Below are 24,507 nucleotides of genomic sequence, written 5' to 3' on the forward strand. Positions count from 1 at the left end.
GCATCTAACATCCTTCAGCATACCCCCTCTCTTCCTTGTTTATACTTTCGCCCTGCGTACACTGCGTACAACGCGTACTCTGAACACTCAACTAGCACATGCGTTCTAATATTTTTTGCACTAATTGGTATGTCCACAAGGCTGGCCATGGTATACTTTGATTATACTTTATGAGTTCAGCTTGCATATGCTAAGCTCTCACGTCAAAACTGAAGTATACTTTAGTCAAAGTACATATTTTCACATTGCGCTAACAGTAGGTTGCTCAAGTACTTTCCGTTACGATTATTATGGGATGGACAAATGAAAAAAAAAAAACTGTGTACAATCACAAGTGTTTTGTTGTTGTTTTTGTTGTACTCAAAATACACCATTCATACTCTTAATAAACAAAGTGTACAGAAATAGCTTTACATATTTCCAGTTTTCAGTGATAATTCTCCTTTGGAACACTTACCACATTTCAATGGAAATGTAACACTGATTCCTTACACTGATTTGCTAGTGAAGGAAGTCGATACCTGACACCCTAAATGTAACAGATTAGCTAATATAACACTAATCAAGTGCCTTAATTATTTAATTCAAGTGCTTCCAGTGGTGTGGTGCTCAGTAGCCGTGGTGATATTGTGTTCTAGTTGCCGTGGTGTTGTGAAGGTGAAACTAAAGACCATGGAGTGGCCAGTGTGGTTGCTAGGATACGGCTAGAGTTTCAGTTACATGCTAACGAGAAATTGCCCACTTCTTGTTACCCGTCACTAAGACACTCGCTCACAGGTAAACAATCTCAGGCACAAACACACAACCACACACTCGGCTACATAAGACAATTTAAAAAAGTGGCCTGCTCAATCTGAAAGGGACATCTTTAAAACCCAGCTGTGTGTGTGCATGCTCACGTGTGTGTGTGTTTGGACTGGAATATAAGCCCCGCGTGGTGCAGTTTGACAGGTCAAATAAGCAATAGAGATTGATGATGCTGCTGTGTGGTGTGATTCCCAAATCTAGAGCACTTTTTTTTGTCAAAACATTAGAGATGAGCCTAGATATCACACCCTGCTCATGAAGCAAAACAAACAAATTTTGCACATCAATAGCTTCGTTTCCATTACAGATTTGCGCAAAACTTTTGCGATATTTTATAAATGTCGATAAAACACTATTGCGAAATGATGGTGTTTCCATTAACCGATGTCATGCGACTAAAACGTAATTTTTTATCCTCTCGAAATAATTCATTCCAAAAATCATGGCAACAGATGTTAGCTGGTTTAAGAATATCCCAGCCACCGCGCTAGCCAATATTTTTAATCGAAGGTCACGTAGGCGTGTTATCCAAGCATTAATGCCAAGGAAAGCCCCTTTTACTGGGAGTGGCCACTGTGTATACTGGGAGTGCCCCCCCCCCCCCCCCCCCCACCACACACACACACACACACACACACACACATACAGGTGTTTTTTCTTATAATAGTGGATGGCTCAGTGCCTAGCCTGGAGACAGTTTGTCTGAGACTCTCTCCTGAGTACCGCTCAGGTGTGTGTGTGTGTGTGTGTGTGTGTGTGTGTGTGTGTGTGCGTGTGTGTGTGTGTGTGCGTGTGTGTGTGTGTGTGCGTCTGTGTGTGTGTGTGTGTGTGTGTGTGTGTGTGTGTGTGTGTGTGTGTGTGTGTGTGTGTGTGTGTGTGTGTGTGTGTGCGTGCATGCTTGACAAAAACCCTCTTTCATTCTCTCACCTATACCAAATAAACTCAATCACACAGCAAAAATCAACAACAAAAAAAGTCAAAATTAATAACTACAAACTGCTGTAAGCAAACATACAATCTACATAGCTATTTATGTAGCAATATCTGTCACCCCAAACATTCATAACACTGTATTTAAACAATTTTTTATTACCAGAATAGCATTATATTCTGAATGTTATTATGCCATAAACAAAAACATACACTACTACATTACTAAATGCCTCTGGACCCAAAAAATACAAACCATTGTGTGTGCATAGAATGTGAACAAGCTTATTCAAACAGCCTGCAGGCAAAAATAATAATTTAACTAAATTTCCTGAAATGTTTGAGTTATATTCGCATGACTAAAAACAGAAGAATGTTAATAAAACATGATTTTGGTATCAGTTAGCTTAGTTTTCTTTATTTGCAATGCATAAAATGTTAATATTATTTAAGCTGTCAATCAATTATAATAACATTACAAGTCAATTAACTCACTACATATATTAATATTTGTTTAATAAGCCAACTGAAGATAATTCAAATACATATATTTTTTAAATTAATCACACTGAATGGACAATAAAAATATAGTCCAATTTAAAATATTTTACATTTTATTCTAAAACAACACAATAACCCCAATGCTTATACCAAGACATCTATAATATCTGCAGCTAGCTGCATTAATATTCACAAACAATTCCTCAAAATACTGACTGCTTGCAAGAAGTTTGCAACAGATTTAGGCTGCCATTACCTGTTGCATCTTGCTTAAATATTCTAAATATTGCATATTTTTAGACAGCATAGTAATGGCAGCTTCAACAGATCATTTACTTATTCGACTCAAAGCTGTGATCCGATATCACATTTTAACGACTGAAGTCCTCTGTGAAATGTTATTTCTGATCTTCTGATGACTTATAAGAGAAGGCATGAAAAAGCCTGAAATGCACAGCATGCATATAAACAAACAACAGCACAAAAACCACAGAATCTGACATACATGTACACACGTCTACAAGCTTGAGGTTTTTCCATTATGAGTCATTGTCACTATGACAACAGGCTATAAACTCTTTTCCTGTCTTCATTAAAATCTTATTATGAATTAAATTAAATCCCCCCTCCCCCTCCCTCTCCCCCCCCCACAAACATATACACTCGCACCTAATAACGCTATACTTTAACCGACAGGCAGGCAACACTTCACTCCATTGTATCCGTCTTTAATTTCAAAACTGTTCCCACCAACTCGTGTGAACAGACAAGGCTTAGCAAGTGTGTGTATGTGTGTGTGTGTGTGTGTGTGTGTGTGTGTGTGTGTGTGTGTGTGTGTGTGTGTGTGTGTGTGTGTTGTGAGTCTTTATGTGTGTGTCTTGTGAGCTGAGAGGACTGGGGTTAAGCGTCCACTCCGCAGACAAAAGCAAAACTCTTTACAGCACTGTGACCTAGGAAACGCCGAGCTCGGTAAACACACATACGCAGACACACACTCTGAGATGGCAAACAGTTTGGCTTGTCTAGGGTTTGGTGTGCGGATTAAGCAAGAAAACCACTATGATTTTTCACCCCGAAAACTCGTGGCACATTTCTCAAGAAAACCACACAGTCAAAGCCATATTTAAAATCAGCTAAGCGTGTGTGAACCCAAAGCCACCGCTAACAGACATGACAGGAATATGAAGACGTCTGCTGGCATATTCACATATTCAACCTCTCACTTTGTGTTTAAGTTTCTAATCTTCTCACAAAGCTGTTCTCATAATATAACGTCAGTGTTCCCAGAGATTTCATAATGTTTTGCTTTAGCTTGCAAGCGCTGTAACACAAGTAGGCCTGATCGTTTTAATTCATGATCTGAGGTTAAAGCTTTAATTTCAGCGCTACAATTACAAATATAATTGCAAAACGTAACAGAATTACAAATATGACGTTTATTTTCAAAAACGCTTCCCAAACACTCCCCTCATCTGTCATTGGTCTGTCAAACAGATAGTCCTACTCCAAACTCACACCATTGGTTGAGTCAATGTTCTTTGGTCAGGCTGGTCAGGATGCTACAACAAGATAATGTTTTAATAGTACCTCAGAATATCTTCTTTTGCGTTCTGCAGAGGGAATAAAGTCATACACGTTTGGTTTACATGAGGATGAGTAAATTTTTGAGTGAACGATCCCTTTAACTTAAAATGTTTTTAGACACTTCAGCTGTAGAAAGTGATGCCAAATTTGTCATCTCTTCATCCACACATTTAAGAATATTGATCAATATCTGTCAACATCTTATAATAATAATAAAAAAAAAACTAACACAGACAATACCATTGTAAGGCATTTGATTTGACTGAATAACCAGTGAGAGGCTAAATAAAAGCCACACAGAGAAGTCACAAACTGAACAAATTCCTTCGGTGGTCAGAAACACCCACGAACTCACTTAGAAAGTTTGCACAGTGTGAAACAGCACTAATAGTTACGGGATGAGAGATGATGGCTACATGACATGACAACAGTAACCGTAGCAACTATGAGCGGGCATTTGCGCCAATAGATATGCTTGCGCCAGCTTGATTCAGAACAGAAAAAAAACCCAAGTAATAATCCGATCCCCCCATCCACCCCAGAATCTACAAAATTACAATTAAGACAAGACACAAGCACAACCATTATTTTTTCCTGCACTGGTCAATTTTAAGATTTTGGGCTATACTGCTTCCATAAAATGTCTTCTTTCAGAATAGTGGAAAGAAAACTTTAAACATGCACATTTAAGTGTTTATTTTTATTACACTTTATCTAGTTGTGTCTGTAGATTCCATTACATTTTTATGTATATATAAAGGCTGTTTTATCAAAATAATTTTTTTGCCACTTCAGTTGCACATTCACCAAACTTTCCTGTTTTATTCATATCTATACTCTGAATGTTTTTAAAGAGGAGTTTGTTCATATATAACATTTTATTCCAAAAAAAAAATGGTGAAAATTTATTTTTCTGCAATTTCAGAAAACTTGTAATACAAAGCAATTGTCTTAATGTATTAGTCCCCTAGGGAGGTATAGTGATAGCTGTTAGTTATTTTTACCCTATTCACCTGTGTCTTGCCTTTAATTCCGAGATATTATCTAATCTAAACTCTCTCTCTTTCTATGTTTGTTTCTCACACCATCTGTTTTTTTATTGGTGTACCACTCTCATTTTCAAACTACTGTTGGGTTTTTACAGAGTTCTTAATGGACTCTCAAAAATCTGACCAATCTCTCTCTCTCTCTCTCTCTCTCTCTCTCTCTCTCTCTCTCTCTCTCTCTCTCTCTCTCTCTCTCTCTCTCTCTCTCTCTCTCTCTGCCTTTATGCTTCTCATTTTACTTTCTTTCTCACCCCTTCAAGTCCCTTTCTTCTTCCTTTCCCACTTTCTTTCTATCCAAACAGAGACAGCTGTGACCGACCTGCTGTCCGTGAGAAATGTTATCTGAACGTTCTCTCCAACATAACCAATGTTATTCAAAGGTTTTCAAACAGGCCCGGCCTCTGAGGAGACAAAAGGCAGAAATACTTCAGCCGCTACTGTGGCAGCGGCCGCATGCGTGTAACCATAACTCATATTCACACAGACACACACACAAACATATACGCGCACACACACGTACAGCAGAAGCCGGGGTCACTAGGGCACCCGGCAAGATGAACAAAACAAGCTCTGGAAGGTCTGTCACCCGCTACCAGACCATCCCCCTCCAAAAAAAAACAACAAAAAAAACACACACTCCATCCAGACACATTAACGTCAAACCTGATCAGAGGGACAGAGGGAGAGGACGCACAGAGACGAAACCCAAAGAAAGAAAGAAAGAAAGAAAGAAAGAAAGAAAGAAAGAAAGAAAGAAAGAAAGAAAGAAAGAAAGAAAGAAAGAAAGACAGATTAAAGCAGCATAAAAGAAATAAGGGATGAGAGAGCTGGAAAAAGAGCAAAATAAAGCAAAACAAGATAGACAGAGTGATGAAAGAGGCAGGCAGATAAAAGCTGCACATGTTAGCCACAGATGTAGACGAGCAGAGATAATCTAATGAGGAGTGAACACTGTGTGTGTGTGTGTGTGTGTGTGTGTGTGTGTGTGTGTGTGTGTGTGTGTGTGTGTGTGTGTGTGTGTGTGTGTGTGTGTGTGTGTGTGTGTGTGAGACATCAAATCAAATAATATTATCAGAAAGTAATAATCACTAGCAGTGCTTCCTCTTTTTTCCTCATTGTCTTTTTTCTCTCTCACACACACCTGCTACCATCTTGTTGAAATTGAATTGACAGACAGAACACAAAAATCCTCCCTAAGAATCATAAAACCCCATATGTGACTGTGCGCACACTTTTCATTGACTTTTATTGTTTTTTATTTTGAGCTAGTGATATTTACTATCCCTAACCCTCACACAAACCATTCTGCATTTTTACATTTTCATTAAAACATTATTTAGGATATTTTCCATTGGCTGGTCCCCCAATAGTTGATTCCAGGTTTTATTATCCCTGAGGGGACATTTGGTCCCCATAATGTAGGCAAAACATAACCCCTACACACACCCGCAATCTGATGCTTTTACAAAGAAAACAAGTAAAGGGTTCCTTGGTACATGCACTAATCTATTTATTTAAGACTTGATTTTAAGCCCAGCATTTTACTTTAGGTCTCACAAACACACACATGATAGTTGAGACTGAAGTTACCAGAGTATTTTTAGGAGACCACACACATAACCATACCATGTCTAGAACATGAACAGTGGCTGTATGCTGGCAGAAACATGAGCAGCACACACACACGCGCGCGCGCGCGAACACACACACACACACACACACACACACACACACACACACACACACACACACACACACACACACACACACACACACACACACACACACACACACACACACTTCCTCCATCAACCTCCTGCAAAGTCCGTTAGAATGTTGTTTTTCCTGGTAAAGCAGTTAGCGCTCGCTATCCTTCCTCTCGCTCTCTCTGAGCAGCAGATGTTTAAGCGTGTATCTCCTTTAAACTCAATTTAGTCTGTTCATGGTCTGAACCTCCCTTACTGCTGATCCCTAGATGTCCTGCATAACTCAATTATAAGCACACACACGTACACACACATACACTCTGGTCTGAGGGTAATGAGAAAGATTAAGAACACAGATCCCAAGATTTTGCTATGTTTATGCTGTTATTTACCTCCGAATTTAATGTCACTATTTTTTGGTATTACTAAAAAATTAATAAACTTTTGAAAAGAGACAAAAGTCCCATTTTGATAAAAGGCTACAAAAGAGGAACGAAGAGAGAAACTGTAAAGAGGCGACAAAGAGAAAGAAAGGGGGTGAGAAAAAAAACAGGGAGAGGAAAGAGAGGGGCTAAACGATAAAGGACTCACAGTCTGAAGAGTTTAGTCGTGCCCAGAAACAGCAACTCCGGAAGAACCTGAAGATTATTCCTGTTGAGACGCCTGCAAACACAGACACACGCAGCAACATGAAATACACAAAACACACAGCGGTGCAGTTTATGTACATAAACAAGAGCAAACTTCAACGGCTCTGAGAAACCAAAAAAAGTATATGATGTGCATCAGACCTGAAACTGTTATAACATGGGTGGATTTCAGCTCGCAAAACCTACTGGATTTATCAAGTTCTGAAACAACTGGAATAATGCACCCCAGTGACATACTATAGAAAACATCAGAAACATCAGAAAAATATGAACACAATAAATATCAAATATCATTAATGTTTACAGAAATATACACTGGTTGTGTTGCACTCAAGAAAAATACTTTATACATTTAATGTTATAAAATATTTCAATTCGGGCCTGCCAGCCGTCAACTTCAGCCTTGACTGTGTGTGTGTGTGTGTGTGTGTGTGTGTGTGTGTGTGTGTGTGTGTGTGTGTGTGTGTGTGTGTGTGTGTGTGTGTGTGCGTGTGCGTGTGCGTGTGTGTGTGTGTGTGTGTGTGTGTGTGTGTGTGTGTGTGTGTGTGTGTGTGTGTGTGTGTGTGTGTGTGTGTGTGCGTGTGTGTGTGTCTGGCAGACAGTGTCATTGTGTGGGGGCATCTAGCAAACACACGCAGACAAAGAACAGCCCGGAAAAACAGATGTGGGAAAAACAAACAGAACGTCTCACACAAAGTGAAGCAAAAGAACTTACAGTGCAAACACACACACACACACACACACACACACACACACACACACACACACACACACACACACACACACACACACACACACACACACACACACACACACACACACACACACACACATACACACACACACACACACACACACACACATATGCACACACGTCATGAAATAAAATTATGCATATTTGCTTTTTTCAGCGAGAATTCAGTGATAAAAAGTAATTCCTCACTCTCTTTTGCTCTAAATTTTCTGGCACATTAATAAACTGAGTAATATTACAGACTAGTGGATGCATAACAGACATTATGCATGACAATCAGCACATATAATACCCACTGCGCATATTAATGAAGAATGGCGCCAATGCTGTCTGTGCATTAGATTAATGAGGCTTGAGATTAATCAATAATGTTTTTAGAACCAGAATACAGATCGTTCAGAGCAGCCTATGAGCATCAGAGTTTTGAGAACTACTAAAATGATATTATGAAGGCTGCTGATAATGGGAGAATGTTAAAATAATACTAAAACCCAATCAATTTTTGTACTCTTACATCAGCATGCGAAATTTACCACACATCAATCAAACAAGCCGATGTTCTAAAGTGAACTCTGCCTCCACAAAGTACAAAACCATCAAGCTCTCACTCTCCCTCTGTTTTATGCCCTCACTCTCTCTGACACACTCTCCCAAACACTTGCACACTCAAAGATCACAGCCGATGACATCATCGTTGAGCTTCTGGGGTTACATCATTCCATTTGAATATTTAATGAATGATGAAATAATAACGAGGCACACAGTGCTGCACACTCCTGAAATGCCCACGTGTTTCACTCAGGCACAGAGGACAGCCTTCCCTGAGGACCCCGCAGCAAAAACACACAAAAACACACAGTGCTTAAAGCGAATAAGATCGACCCTTAAAATAGATGAGTACACACAGACATACACACTTACAGATAGAAATGCACATAGCCAGACTCTGACACACAGACATGCACTCACAGTCATTTCCAAGGAGGGCTATAAAGTGATATGACTTGCCAAAAAACAGGCAACAAGACTGAACAGAGGAAAGAATGAATTGAAAGTTAGTGTGAAGACACACATAGCTACTGTAGCGCAAAAAGACATGATCCGCAATCAATCACGTATAGCACATGACATACGTTTATGGCTTAGTTTAAAAATTAGTAGGCTCAGACAGGACGCCTACAGTCTGTACGCTGACAGCCTGATGCATATTGCACACAAAACTGGAAAGCACTGTCTTCATTAGGCAAGCATTAATCTGATTGGCTGAATCTGTGCAACTTCCTTATAGGTACACAGTCTTTATCAGTCCAGAAGGAAACAATGTCTGTTACCGGGCCGATATAATAAGCGCTTTTGATGATGAATTAATCGTTTACTTTCCTGAAGTTTTCCAAATTAGTTGTATTAAATCTTCGAAAGATATTCAGTTTAATCACGTTAACTTGATATCTACAAGCCAAACTATACATTCATCTTTGATTTTTGAGTTCTTTCTGTGAAATTATCAGTTGTGGTTGTGGATATTCTGATTCAATATACCATCTTACAATATTTTTACAGTTTTTCCTGAACATATGTTCATTGAGACAAAAATATTATTATTTAATTTTTTCACCCAGGTCTCTTTAGGTAACCCCTAAATGCCACATAAAACTGTAGGCAATTGTACCTGCCATTAGCTCACAACCAACAACTAGCCCAAAACTGTGTGTGATTGTAAATAAAAATAAATAAATGCTGGAGGAAGAGGAACTGCAGAAACAAGCAGGAAAAAAGGATCTTGCTCGTTTTATCAAGTCCGTCTCCATAGGCTTACTTTACCTGACTGCATTGCTCATGACTAGCAAGCCGTGACGAAGGATGTTTGTGCGTATGTGTGTGTGTCAAGAAGGGGGGGGTCATACGTGGAACAGAGTTTCCACTTTTCCTCCCTACAGGAGGTCGTCACACCCAATACCTATATGCATCCCCAATACACACACACACACTCTCACACACATATTTATGAAGGGCCTTTGGTAAGAGCATTATAATGCCTGTGCGTTCTAATCCTCTCAGCTATGCAGTCACCCTCCAGCATTAGACTCCTGCTTTTGTACCGGCACAGTGGGACTGATCTTACACACTGACTTTAGCTGTGCTATTCAACACTACCGCTAGCTCCTCTATCCCTACACTTATCACTATAAAGAGCTATTCATCGCCACCATTCGCCCGCCTAACCCTTCAGTTATGCCAACACTGCACAATTTATGCCGAAAGAAAGTTTGCTATTATTACAAGCTATTACCAGTTAGCTGCACTACACTTTATGAGCTATATGTTACCGCACAAAGCCACATTCACTGTTAATGCCATTGACCCTTTCGCAAGTTAGCTTTCAGAACCACACGCAGCTAACACAAACCCTTTATAAAACTAAAGTTATCATACTTGTGAGTGAATTATTTGTCTCTCACAGAGCCTAGTTGGCATAAGCCTTTTGTGGTTCAGCTGGGTTGGTTGCAGTCATTAAACATTTCCCCACCAAATTAAAAGGTAATGACTAGCAGAAAACTAGGATAGCATTGGGCAGGTGATTGACTGAGCCTCACACCGCACAGCTCTAAATGCCAGCTCTAATGTGATTGTGCATGTAAACTGAACATCTGCCAGTCACCATTAAGAGAAGGTAATTGACAGTCAATCATCTTAAATTAAATACTGATACTACAATCAGAATCTAGACAGCAATCATCATACAATAGCATAGATTAGTTTTTAAGCTCCTCTCAGAAGAGAATTGTGGTTTTGTGGGGAATTTAAGATCCACATAGCCTTCATTCATTGTATAATGCACTACTTTACTGCACAATAATCTTTATTAATTGCAATCCATTATTAATTTCTAATTCGCCCTGGGTTCAGTTGGGAACTTCAAATGGGTTTTTAGAATTTATGAGTAAAATAATTGCAGTGCAGTGTGCAGTTACTGAGTAAAGATCAGCAGTGAACATTATTTGAAGAGAATATTATCCCACTTTATATTAAGTGTCTTTAACTATTATCTACTTGCATAAAAAAAAGTTATGCACTGTGTACTTATTGTGTTCATGTTGTATTGCGAATTTTTTTAGCTGCTACTTAAGTGGGACATGGTTATGGTTAGAGACAGGTTTGTGGTATGGTTAGGTTTAAGGATGATTTAAAGAGTAGGGTCAACAATGTAATTATAGATGTAATTACATGCAGGTATTTCTTAAAATATAAGTACAATGTAAAACATGTATTACAAGTACATATTAAACTTGTATCAAGTACATTGTATCAAATGATTAATTGAAATGTTAGTACATAGTAATTAACGGCACTTCATATAAAGTGGGTCCAATAATTTTTTTATACAACAGTTTATACACAGTTATACCTCAAAAATGAATTTCAAAACCATTGTGTTTTAAACGCACAGGTTGCAAACAAGTTGTTACACTGAAAGAAAATTTAACCTTAAACATTTGCATGTTGAAACATCTAAATTCATACATTGATTTTTTTTTCAGTTAAAGAATATTTTAACATCACTGAACCAACCTAAATACATTAAGCTATACCAACAAAACACAATTTAAGGTTTAGTTCAGGAATTAAATGCTTAAGTGCTTAAGGTCAGTTCAGCAACTACAATGATTTGAGGGACAAATCGGACAGCCATAGCAACTTGTTAACCACAGATCTTATTGTACTTATAAAAAAAAGCTGCTTGCTTAAAGAACAAACAAAAACAAAAACATTAGAATTTCCTGAGGGAACCCATGGCTCGAAAATGCTGATTCTATTCCGTGTCTCTTCATTATTAATTTATCATACTGGTTCATATCATATAATAATAAGGGAGATCTGCTGTCACAGTGTCTGGTTTGTGTTCCCTGGGTTGCCACTAGAGGTCCTCGTTCTCACGGTGTCTTTCACGTTTGACTTCATTTCCCAGCATTCTGTCTGTCACTCATCAGTTCATTGCACTCAGCTGTTTCCCATCACCTTGTTAGTTTGAGTGTATATATACCCTGTCTGTTTTAGTGTTTGTCACGGAGTCGTTGTTATTCGTCACACCACTTTGGAGGTCTGTGTTCTTGCCTTTTATTGTTTTGATTCTTGTTTATGGATTGCCTTTTGGTTTTGACCCCTGCCTGGACTGGTTTTATGATTTTGGATTACCCGAATAAACTGCTATTGGATCTACCCCTGTTTCCTGTGTGTGGTATCGTGACAGAACGACTCCGTCACGATGAATAGATCCAGCAGTTCGGGATTCCATAACCCTTCTCCTGTGTATGGGGAAGGAAGGGGACCACAGAGAGGAGGTTCGCAGGTCGGGGAGGAAGCGCCTCGACTAAACATTTTTCAATGTTTTGGCTTATGGGCCCAGCAGACTGAGGAAGCAGCGGCGGCTAAGGCTTCAGCGAACTCGTCCATCAGAGATGGTGAGTCGTTTCTGGGGACTCGTCTGGCAAAGTTCTCCGGAACTCGGGGAGGTTGCAGGGGAGGAGGTGGTCGACAAATTCCACGACACCATCCTCCGCCTTTCCATTCTTCTGATCCGGAGCCGCCGGACTGGTCCAGTACAAGATTCTCACCGCTGGTTCCACCCCGCACAAAGTCATCATCGTGGGGCTCATCTACCACAAGGTCCTCACCACTGGTCCCGTCCAACTCAAGATCCTCGCCGCTGGTTCCGCCCAGCACAAGATCTTCGCCGCTGGTCCCGTCCATCTTAAAGCCCTCGCCACTGGTTTCGTCCAGCCCAAGGTCCTCCTCACCACTGGTCCTGTCCAGTCCAAAGTCCTCGCCCCTGGTCCCGTCTAGTACTGAGGCTGCAGCTCGCCATCAAGGACGGAGGAGGAGGAGAAGGGCCTCGTATCTCCCCAACAACCCGGTGGTCCCGAGTCCGGTGGTCTCAGTTCCGGTGGTCCCAGTGCCGGTGGTCCCGAGTCCAGTGGTCCCGAGTCAAGTGTCTGCTGTTCCTGAGCCTGAGCCAGTGTCTGCTGTTCCAGAGCCGGAGCCAGTGTCTGCTGTTCCAGAGCCAGAGCCAGTGCCTGTTCCAGAGCCGGAGCCTGTGTCTGCTGTACCTGAGCCGGAGCCAGAGCCAATGCCTGTTCCAGAGCCGGAGCCTGTGTCTGCTGTACCTGAGCCAGAGCCAGCGCCTGTTCCTGAACCAGTGTTTGTTTCTGTGTTTGTGTCTGTTCTTGTGGCTGTTACAGTTTTGGTGTCTGTTCCTGAGCCGGAGCCAGTGTGTGTTCCTGAGCCGGAGCCAGTGTGTGTTCCTGAGCCGGAGCCAGTGTCTGTTCCTGAGCCGGAGCCAGTGTCTGTTCCTGAGCCGGAGCCAGTGTCTGTTCCTGAGCCGGAGCCAGTGTCTGTTCCTGAGCCGGAGCCAGTGTCTGTTCCTGAGCCGGAGCCAGTGTCTGTTCCTGAGCCGGAGCCAGTGTCTGTTCCTGAGCCGGAGCCAGTGTCTGTTCCTGAGCCGGAGCCAGTGTCTGCTCCTGAGCCGGAGCCAGTGTCTGCTCCTGAGCCGGAGCCAGTGTCTGCTCCTGAGCCGGAGCCAGTGTCTGCTCCTGAGCCGGAGCCAGTGTCTGTTCCTGAGCCGGAGCCAGTGTCTGTTCCTGAGCCGGAGCCAGTGTCTGCTCCTGAGCCGGAGCCGCCCGAGGGGTCTTCACCGCCCTGGCCGCCCGAGGGGTCTTCACCGCCCTGGCCGCCCGAGGGGTCTTCACCGCCCTGGCCGCCCGAGGGGTCTTCACCGCCCTGGCCGCCCGAGGGGTCTTCACCGCCCTGGCCGCCCGAGGGGTCTTCACCGCCCTGGCCGCCCGAGGGGTCTTCACCGCCCTGGCCGCCCGAGGGGTCTTCACCGCCCTGGCCGCCCGAGGGGTCTTCACCGCCCTGGCCGCCCGAGGGGTCTTCACCGCCCTGGCCGCCCGAGGGGTCTTCACCGCCCTGGCCGCCCGAGGGGTCTTCACCGCCCTGGCCGCCCGAGGGGTCTTCACCGCCCTGGCCGCCCGAGGGGTCTTCACCGCCCTGGTCGCCCGAGGGGTCTTCACCGCCCTGGTCGCCCGAGGGGTCGTCTGCTTCGCCCTGGCCGCCCGATGGACTGTCAGCTTCGCCCTGGCCGCCCGATGGACTGTCAGCTTCGCCCTGGCCGCCCGATGGACTGTCAGCTTCGCCCTGGCCGCCCGATGGACTGTCAGCTTCGCCCTGGCCGCCCGATGGACTGTCAGCTTCGCCCTGGCCGCCCGATGGACTGTCAGCTTCGCCCTGGCCGCCCGATGGACTGTCAGCTTCGCCTTGGCCGCCCGATGGACTGTCTGCTTCGCCCTGGCCGCCCGATGGACCGTCTGCTTCGCCCTGGCCGCCGGCTAAACCATCACCCCCTGTTTCTGTTCCCTTCCATGGACCTGGCCCCCCATCCCTCCCCCTGATCCTCCACCGTTCCACCTCCCTCCTGGTCTCTTGTTTTGTTTGTTTTTTGTGGGTCTTGGAGCGTCTGGTAGCCGCTCCGTAGAGGGGGGGTTATGTCACAGTGTCTGGTTTGTGTTCCCTGGGTTGCCACTAGAGGTCCTCGTTCTCACGGTGTCTTTCACGTTTGACTTCATTTCCCAGCATTCTGTCTGTCACTCATCAGTTCATTGCACTCAGCTGTTTCCCATCACCTTGTTAGTTTGAGTGTATATATACCCTGTCTGTTTTAGTGTTTGTCACGGAGTCGTTGTTATTCGTCACACCACTTTGGAGGTCTGTGTTCTTGCCTTTTATTGTTTTGATTCTTGTTTATGGATTGCCTTTTGGTTTTGACCCCTGCCTGGACTGGTTTTATGATTTTGGATTACCCGAATAAACTGCTATTGGATCTACCCCTGTTTCCTGTGTGTGGTATCGTGACATCTGCAGTACACCACGTGCACCACTTTGAGAAACTGACAAAACTTAGATTTTTGTCTGAGTCTGTGACAAAGAGATAAAGGCCATCAGAATGAATATGTTTGAAAATGGAGAATAGCTGGGGGGTAAAAGCTTGAAAGAAAAGATGGGATGTGGGGGGGGGTTCCTTAAGAGCGTAATTCCCGTTTCCATTCCAGCTTCCAGTGTCATTCTCTTAAAGGGCTGTGTGTGCCAGAGTTAGTTGCGCATGTGTGTGTTCCCCTGAGGCTGGGTTGGCTGTCAGACAAAAATGTTGCTCCATCAAATCCTGACCACAATGCGCGAACACACACATGCCCACAACATACAATATCCACCATTAATGTACGAAGACACAAACATGATTGTGTAATGCCATTTTATAGGTAAATTGTACTCAGTAGGTCATACTTTTAATTTTAACTCAAAAATACACTGCTGACTTTTAGCCCTAACGGCCAGTGCAGCATATCTTGTGTGTGTGTGTGTGTGTGTGTGTGTGTGTGTGTGTGTGTGTGTGTGTGTGTGTGTGTGTGTGTGTGTGTGTGTGTGTGTTAGTCACTCACAGTCTTTCCAGCTCTTTCAGCTCCTGAAATGCCCCTCTCTCAATAGAACTGATCTTGTTCTCCATTAGCTGCCTAAGAAAGGAAAAGAAAGAGAGCGACCGAAATAAAGATAAGTCACTCATTGCATGAATTTCAATGATTAAAACGGTTATGTCTGTGTATACTTGGCACTTTTATAGAGAGCACTTTACATTTCAATGTCCACAAATAGTTTTCACAAACATCATTTAACAGTATATCTCACAATCTGAGACCCACCTCTCATTATAAAACCACCGTAAATAAGAGCTTTCAACCCCAGTCTAAATACAACATCTATACTTAGACTATGATTTGAAAAGCAACATAACAGCACCATTTCCTTCAGCTGCGCTGGCCTACAAAAGCAAAATGAGCAAATTGGCTGAAATCGGGTCTGTTAGACTATGATCTGTCCTGTGACAGACAGGTTTGGCTAAAATACGCTCAGATTTAGAGGAAAAAAAGAATGTGAAGATTAATATCAAATCATCTGCAATTTTTTTCTCAGTTCCAGCTTTGGCGCAGTTACTGCATTTAGCCTTTTTAAAGTACATTACAACAACACAGATACCCAGGTGAACTTTCATATGTACACCTTTGCAGTATGGGAATTTATAACATCATTCAAAGGTTTACTGATGCATTATTTAATCTGTGATGTAGATCCAACATAGCTGTATTGACCTTACATGAAAAATCACAGCTCAAGTCACAATTTTTTGTTTGACTGAACGTGTAAGACATGGTGAAAGTAAAAGGGTTTTATGTCTACGTGTCTTGAAGTGTCGGTTAACATAAGTTGATGTTAAGTTGAAATATTTCTGTCAGAAATCTGAAGAAAAACACTCTACATCAATAAATCAGAATATGTTTGACAGTGTTTTATGAGGTTTGATAATAAAGGTAATTTCAGTCTTATGTACCAGCAAGAGAGCAAAGAAAATTAAGAGTTAGAAAGATGGGACGAGATAGAGTTCAAAAAAAAGAAAAGAAAAAATAACGTGTCTATGAGGGACAGGAAAGAAAGACACAGAGAGAAAGTCTCCAGCTGAAATACTACCCTCCAAATGGGAGGGCAAACCTGTTCTTACATGAGCTCTCTATATGTCTCTCTCTAACACATACATTCACACCCACACATTCCATCTCACTCACATTTACATTCACAAATTCTCCCGCTCTGTCACAACCTCACACAGAGACAGAGAGGAAGATAGAATGAAAGATATAGACAGACACTTCGCATTCCAATAACGCAATCATTTTTCAGAATAAATGCTGTCTTTGTGTTTTTGACAATCATGGGCTCACTGCCTCGTTAAGCTTCACCGTTCAAACTTGTTCTCTCTATGGGTGCGTAAACTACAAGTGTTTAACCACCAACGGAATCCAGAACAATGTATTTTGTGACAAGTCAAGGCATTTGACATAATGATGCGTTCACTGGCATTAATCTAATAATGGGACCATTGTGAACCAATGTGTTTACTAAATAATGGGTGTAAATCTAAAACATACATTTCATTTTAAGTTTAATTTACATTAAAACACTGGCATCTAAAATGAGCCTTTATTTATTATGAGCCACACCTTTATTTGTTAGCTGTTGTTTTTGTTTTGTTTTTAGGAGATCAAATCTACATTATGCATGCAAAATACACTTTTCAACATTTTTTTTAAACAAAACCAAGGAAACTAAAAACTAGTTCTTCAATACTTACAGAACTCTGAGGTGCCTCAGTCCCGCAAAATCTGCTTTAGTGATTTTAGTCAGATTGTTTGCATTCAGGTCACTGTGAAAAGAAGAGAGGGTGTAAAACTGTGAATAATTCCTTAAGTACAGAGGCCTAATTAGGAAGTCTAATTTAGGCCATTAAGTGTAAATGATGCTATGAACAATTTTTTTTTCTGGTCATTTCATTACACTGGCCTTGGCTACAATGATTTCACATGTTAAGCAGCATGCTGGATAGCTTAAATTGTCTGCATCATCATACACTATCATTTATTGTGTTTTATCATTGGTGAAATATGTGCTAGACTGTGGATGAGTTCTTAGTCTTCTGGTCTTTGGTTTAGCAATTCTGACCAATTCAACGTTGGTTTCACGTAGCCTTTCAAATCTACTTTTCTATATGACAGGTAGTTACCCAGCCAACTAAATGTATATGTAGTTTTAAACAGAGAAAACGAACGCATAAGACAGGCATGATTGAAATTCTAATAATTAAGTAAAAGTCAGGATTTTAACTGAATCTCTTGGTGGTTCAACTGCTCTCTCTTGCAGTCTCAAAGCAGAGCAGGTTGTGTTTAAACTTCATGCCAATATAATTAATGGATCCCACTTCAGAAAGTCAGTCAATGACAGATAGAGACATGCGTGAGTTGAATATAAAAGGACACTCAGGTTTTGTTCTGATTACCCAAAAAGTATGCAAGTAATAGCCTGGACCAATTTTTATATATAATTAGTTTGGACTATTATAATAAATAAAGAATTAACATCAATACAATTTGATGAGTGACAGACACGAATAAATAATATTATATATTACGTATTATTAACAAATAGTAGCCTCTATATCAATGATATTTGGTCGTGCATCAGTGCTGTAGGCTATGCAAGTTGAATTCATTAACAAGAGATAATAATAATTAGTTATAAACGTATTAATCATTTTGTGGATCAAATTTATATTAAATGTAAACTGTTATTACTAGGCTATAGTAAATTACTGGTCATTGTAATTGTGTTAATGTATAGCGTGTTTCGGCGCACTCACAGTCGCTCTGCGTTGCGGGGAATGTTCCGCGGCACGCTCCGCAGACTCTGCCCGTGGCAGTCCACCGCTGTCCCGCTGCAGGAGCACTGAGACGGGCACGGCTGAGCCCCAGCCCCGCCGAGCAATGCACAGAGCACCACTGCTTCCAGGACAAACATCACTGCTGTTTCCCCAAGTTCCGATAAAACACAAGAAATTCCTGGTGCAAAACAGTTGCACCAAAGCAGGCGCAAGAGTTTTAAATCCAAAAAGGAGAGGAGTCACAATAAATGATCTCTGAGAGAGAGAAAAAAACACTTTCTAATCTCCTCCGACAGGAATGTTTTTCCCTTCTTCTTTACAAAGGGAAATAAATAGCAATTCAATCCAGATCGGTTCCCATCTGGGGTCTACGTAGTCTCTTCTGACTACAGGGACGCGAGTTTAGAGTCTAGATCCTGACGATTCCGCCGCAAAGCAAAGTTTAAACTAATCCTGGCCGCGCATTGTCGCTCTGCGTTTGTTTTGTGGCTTCAAAAACACCTTATGCGCACAATAACGCCAGACACGCGCTTGGAAACACGCACTTGAAAAGCCACCTGGTGATAGAGATGCGGTCATACACATCCAGCGGAGCTGTTCTTCACGTGCGCTTAGAGGGTATTGATTAATTAGGTGTATTGATCTCGCGCGCCCTCATTCATCCATCATCTTGTCACACAGGGACAAATCTGCATTATAAATCCAACTCGGTGCCGAGTAAAATCCTGGATGGTCTTCGATGATCTACCTTTACACGAATACTCAATCGGAAGTCTGTGTCTCTCTGGCACCTGATGGCTCGAGCTCGTGTGTGTATGTGTGTTCAGAGCAAAGGCGGCGCCTGTAGTGTGGAAACAAGCCCCGCACACCGAAAATACTCATTAACGGAGGAGTCACACAAAATTTCTCGATCCAACACGGGTACCGAGTCTAGCAAGGAGACAGTCAAACCCGCCCTTCAAGTTTACTGCACTGAGCCATCTCGGTCAGTAGGACTTTAAGAATCATTTAACACATAGCCTACTATTATCTAACAGGTAGGAATAGGTTACAGTGTTTTTAAAAGAATCCTGACTTTGAAATCATGAAGTTGCAGTCTAAATAGGCATCAAATTGCTAATATAATAGTGAATCAAATAATTTCCATGCATGCACCAATGCTCTGTGTTTTGATTTCCTTCGTTCTCACGCTCGGATTAAAGTTGTTTTAGGTGACGTGCGGCTCTCGGACAGGGGACTCTCTCTCTCTCTCTCTCTCTCTCTCTCTCTCTCTCTCTCTCTCTCTCTCTCTCTGTCTGTCTCGCTCTCTCAGACTAACATGGAATTGCTCTATATACACTGGGAACGGCTCCACCCCTCGATCCACCCCGCTGGTCGCATGAGCCCGAGCCGTCTGCCTTCTACGGCACTGACGCTCAAGGGACATGAACAGCTACAGTATCCCGAGCAGTCTAAAGACGGTAGCCGATGCGCAAGTGACGCACAGAGAGCTAACAAGTGAGGCAGCCTCTGTTTCTCTGTCGCACACACTCTGTTTTGCTTGTGAATTAAGTAAATGAATGGTTAGCTGTTTAGTAATCGCAGGGAAAGTTTTGAAACCACCTGAAACAAACAATCAAAGCTGCTTAAGGAGATTACAGATGAATCTACAGATCTGAATCCAGATTCCAGTTAACAACAACAGGAACCAAAACCAGAGAGAGGTGGAGAGTTTTGCCTGGGAGACAGAAGCAAAAGATGGTAGCAGAGGAATGACCTCAAACACCTTCTCAGTATGCACCTGCAGGCTAGGGAGAGGTCAAGGGTCAATTGCAGCTCCTGTGAAGCTTAAAGGGCACGCACACGCACAGACGCACGCACACACACCTAAAAATATTTTGACCATTTATTTAATTAATTCTCTACACAGAATGTTTTAAATGTATAAACATTCCATAATGTATTCCTTACTATTAGCTAACAGTTTATTTTACAGTGTCCTTGTTACATATGTTACATGTACTTACCATAGTAATTACAGTAAATTATGCATAATTACATGTAATTAACCCTCAACCAAATCATAATCCTACCCTAACCCAATAGTAAGTACATGTAGTTGCTTAATATTACTCAGTACTTACATATATAATTGCACTGTAACAGGGACACCTTAAAATAAAGTGTAACCAAAACTTATTTTAGTTGAAAACAGTGTTGTGTAAACAGCCACTTAAAGGTGGGACATGTGATTTGGAAAAGATTTGGAAAATACACAATTCAAATGGTCCTACCTTATTTCCTCCAACGCTGGCCCCGACTCCACCCATTCGAAGAACATGGACGCGCAATCATGCACGAGCGACAACTCAGATGCGCGAGAGATTGTAATGATGATTTACTACTAATCATGGAACCGGCTTCACTGACAAGATGCGCATGCATCACAAGCTTTGAGTATGCGCACGAAGGGGGTCACGGGCGCTGGGGGAGGGGTGTGTGGTACGACTGTTTGATTGACGAACTTACTGTTCAATGATTCTAGGTGGTCTTGGAAATGATTGGCTGGAGTTTTTCGAGCCCTGCCCGTTCCAGAGATGATTAAATTGCTTAATTTTCATTTCAGTGCTTCTAACTCAGTGGCTGTAAGTAGGTTAGGAATAGGATTTTAAGTTAATTTGGAAAAAGGGAAAAAAAGGAGAATCACATACCCCACCTTTAAACATACACAGATAATGAACTAAAACAACAAGCAGGTGCGATGATTAAATTAATTATCATAGTAACAAATGAGAGATGGAAACATGAAGAAAAATCAGGAAAATAAGAATTTAAAACCAAAAGTCCATGATAGTTAAACTTAATGTCTCTGACATTACGCCCCCTGAGAGTGGGAAAAGAGGCAAACGAGGAACGGGCGAAGGGATGGAAGAAGGCTGACTGGCAGACAGATGAAACCAGGGTGGAGCAGGATGAGGCCATGGATGAATGGATGATGGGCTAGGGCAGGGAGGAACAGATAGTGGTAGTAGCCAATGTAATGTCTTGAGTGTGCTGATGCTGTAGGCTGATACCCAGAGCCCCACCCAGCTAGCGCCCTACAGCAGTGTAAGTGGTAGAAGCCATGAGGAGTGTTCGACATCGGCTGCGGCTGGATATAACCGATCGGCGAGAGTTGCCGCGTGCAGGAGGTTAGAAGCTGAAAACGGAGACGTGAAGTCAGACACTTTCTGCTTCTTGTAGAAGCTGTGCTGGCTGAGTCCTCTGGCTGCTCTCAAATCGCTCTCGTGATACTTTGATGGCATACGTCACAGTGACGTGGGGTTGCCGCTGTGTCAAGTCAGACAAAATTTCTAACTGGCATGCACTGCTTCAAGTCAGCCGCCGATTGGTCTGCACAGCGCTGTGTTTCCGAGTCCAAAGTATCAAAATGATACAAAATTATTATCATTATAAATAAGCACTGTTAAAAGCCAGACAATGTTGTCTTTAAAAATCATTTGCTATGTAGTGACCTTTTATTTGGAGCAGAAACAGGGGGAGAGACTTTATTGCATCAGTCATCATGTGACACTTTGATCACAGCTGATTGGTTCGATTTTGGTTTAAGATCCTTTACCTGCAACATAACCTGCCCCGGACCAGGTTAGCCGAAGAGTGTTACCATTGTTATGAATACTGCTAAAAGCCAAACCACTTTCATGGTGCTTAAAACCAAGGGTTGGCGAAAACTAAACTGAAACATACCTGGTTAGCCACCTAAACCGGCTTCATTATAGGCCCCTGTTCTTTTTTCTGTGTTAGTATTTGTTACCATGGTTATTTATTGTTTGTTGATTACAGGGTTCGTACAAGGTGCTTTAAGTGCTTGAAGTACTTGAATTTGACTTTTTGAAATTTAAGTCCTGGAAAACCCCTGAAAACAGCCATATTTTTGAAGAGGTACTTGAAAAGTGCTTGAACGCGCGAGCTGGTCGAGCGCATCCCTTTAAACAGAAGGAAGTTTTGAAGGAAATCAGTGGAAGGTTTGTAGTTCAGTCGGACGTCAATGGCAAAGACAATAAAACGAGGCATGTAGCTTATTATTAACGTTAACTGACGAGAGAGAGAGAGAGAGAGAGAGCAGTTCTGTTGAATGCTCTTGATTGCTCTTGATTGCTGATCGTTCACTTAGCACTTATTATTTGGATGAAAACTAAATCATATATGTAAGTAAAGTAAAACATGAACTGTTACCTGATTTATGTATAACGAGTGATTCCCTACATTATTACTGGACGTTTGCAGTCAAGAAGTTCCATGAACGCAAACATAGCCGGCGTCTCTGCGCGCGAATACTGAACGTCTTGCGCTTGTTCGGACGAATTCACACAAAATTATGTAAAAACGCCCATCTTGGCGAGTATCGTAGTAAACAAAGTCAGTTATATCTCAAGTGAAGTAGCCATGTTCAAATGCGTCCGTGCGTTCGGTCTTAAAGGGGCAGTTTAACAAACCCACTGCTGTTTTAATGTTAATCAAACAATGGACAAATAAATTACTCACTGCTCTTGACTAAATAGGCTACCCTTTTCAACTTTACAAAAAGATACATCTATATTTAATTTATCCAGTAATGAATATGCAATTTTTTCACATTTTATTACTTTATTCAAATTTCTGTACCTGTTAGATCTACCCGAAAAACTCTAAAAACACTGTTTATTTCATTTGTAGCCTTTCTTTGTTCTATCGTATTTATTTGTAAGTTGATTATTCGTTCTTATATTGTTGCTGACTGCTTACCTTTAATAATGTTTTAAATTCACATTAATTAGGCAGGAAGTTTTTGTTGAAGTATCAAAATTGGATTAAATAATTGATATTTCACTGACCCAATCCTCAGCACTGACCCTGCTGGAGCTGCTCTAGTGTAAATATGTGCTGTGCTATTCAATGAAAGATACAATATGATCAAAAGAATATACAGTAACTGAAGCTCATACAATGTATTTTAGCAGGCTTAATTAAGCATGAAAATAATTGAAAGAAATATATGTTTGATGAACAAATGAAGCCAACTAATATGATTTATATTCTCTTGATTTATCTACTAATACATTTAAAAATTACAAATGGAGTGAAAATTCAGGGATCGGTTATGGTGTCGGTATCTCGTTCTGCAAAAAGTGGTATCGGTGCATCCCTAATTCAAAATATTGTGGCGTTTTTTTGTTTTCACGCTAAATCAACACTGCAGCCCGTCTGAGATATAGAGCTATTTCTCATGATATTAATATATAAAGCATGATATTAAGTATATAATACAACTTTCATTCTTCAGGTCAATCATATATATCGGAATATATAATGGAAAAAAATTCAGTTTCAATATCCTTTCAATGGTTAAGGGGATTTTCCATGCCTGACAGCGCTGGTCAATGGATTGACCTCTATGAAGTGAAACATCAGATACCATATGTTTAATTTGAGTAAAAAAATAAAATGAAATAAATAAAAATAATAATAAAGATATTGTTTGATAAGTGCCGATTGAAGTCCTTGAAATCCAAAAAAGTAGTGCTTCACTGTAAAACCTGATGAGTTAGTTCAACTCAAACCGTTTGAGGAAACTGATTGCCTTAAATCATTTAAGTTTATTAACTCAAACAATTTAAGCATAAAAAAAACATTTGATTTGTGTCCAAGTAACTCAATAACTTACTATTAAGATAACTTGGGTAAATAAAGTTAATAGTACTAATTCCATTCAGTTAATATAACTTATATCTATGAAGTACACTGTAAACCCGAATAAGTTGGCAGAACTCACAACACTTTTAATAGTATAAACTCAGTTAGCTTTAAAAAGCTAATCTGCTAACGTAGTAAATGCTAACATAATTAGCAATAGTATGTTATACAGAAAAGCTTGCTGTATGAGCACAACAATATAAAGGGATTATTTCCTCTCAAATCAAGCTGCATGCACCACTTGTCACCATGATGGTAACTATCCTAAAGCCAACATTAACAAAAATTCTTCTAAATTAGCATAACAAAACATGAATCACTACTAAATTTCACACTTAACATTAATCTTACACACAAAAAAACCCATTATATTACACTTAATTTTAGCATTTACTCTCCCTTTCGAGTGCCATTGGCAAAGCATGCTGGGAAATAGATATCCCAGTTGTTTCAGTTAAACTTAAGTTAGTCTAAATTATAATAATTAATTTAATAATACTCA

The 24,507-nt window shown here is 41.2% G+C and overlaps 1 protein-coding gene across 13 annotated transcripts in view; it reads right to left on the reverse strand.

Annotated features, from left to right (window-relative positions):
• The window catches only part of slit2 (slit homolog 2 (Drosophila)), an 83,999-nt gene extending 64,396 nt beyond the window's left edge, over window positions 1–19,603 (reverse strand). For 6 of the 13 annotated variants that reach the window (XM_077203327.1, XM_077203288.1, XM_077203365.1 and 3 more), the window contains exons 1-4: window positions 18,273–19,599; window positions 17,211–17,282; window positions 15,469–15,540; window positions 7,166–7,237 (exon numbers count right to left, since the gene is read on the reverse strand). In XM_077203327.1, the coding sequence (XP_077059442.1) occupies window positions 7,166–7,237; window positions 15,469–15,540; window positions 17,211–17,282; window positions 18,273–18,430 (374 nt within the window). In that variant the 5' untranslated portion in view covers window positions 18,431–19,599. Of the gene's footprint in view, window positions 1–7,165; window positions 7,238–15,468; window positions 15,541–17,210; window positions 17,283–18,272 lie in introns of all 13 variants that reach the window. The other 7 variants (XM_077203343.1, XM_077203397.1, XM_077203388.1 and 4 more) reach the window with 2 other exon arrangements.
• Window positions 19,604–24,507: the final 4,904 nt, after the last annotated feature.

The sequence above is a fragment of the Siphateles boraxobius genome, unplaced genomic scaffold, assembly GCF_051911475.1.
Source record: "Siphateles boraxobius isolate OS27281-9 unplaced genomic scaffold, OSU_SipBor_1 119, whole genome shotgun sequence".
In the NCBI taxonomy this organism is placed as follows: Eukaryota; Metazoa; Chordata; class Actinopteri; order Cypriniformes; family Leuciscidae; genus Siphateles; species Siphateles boraxobius.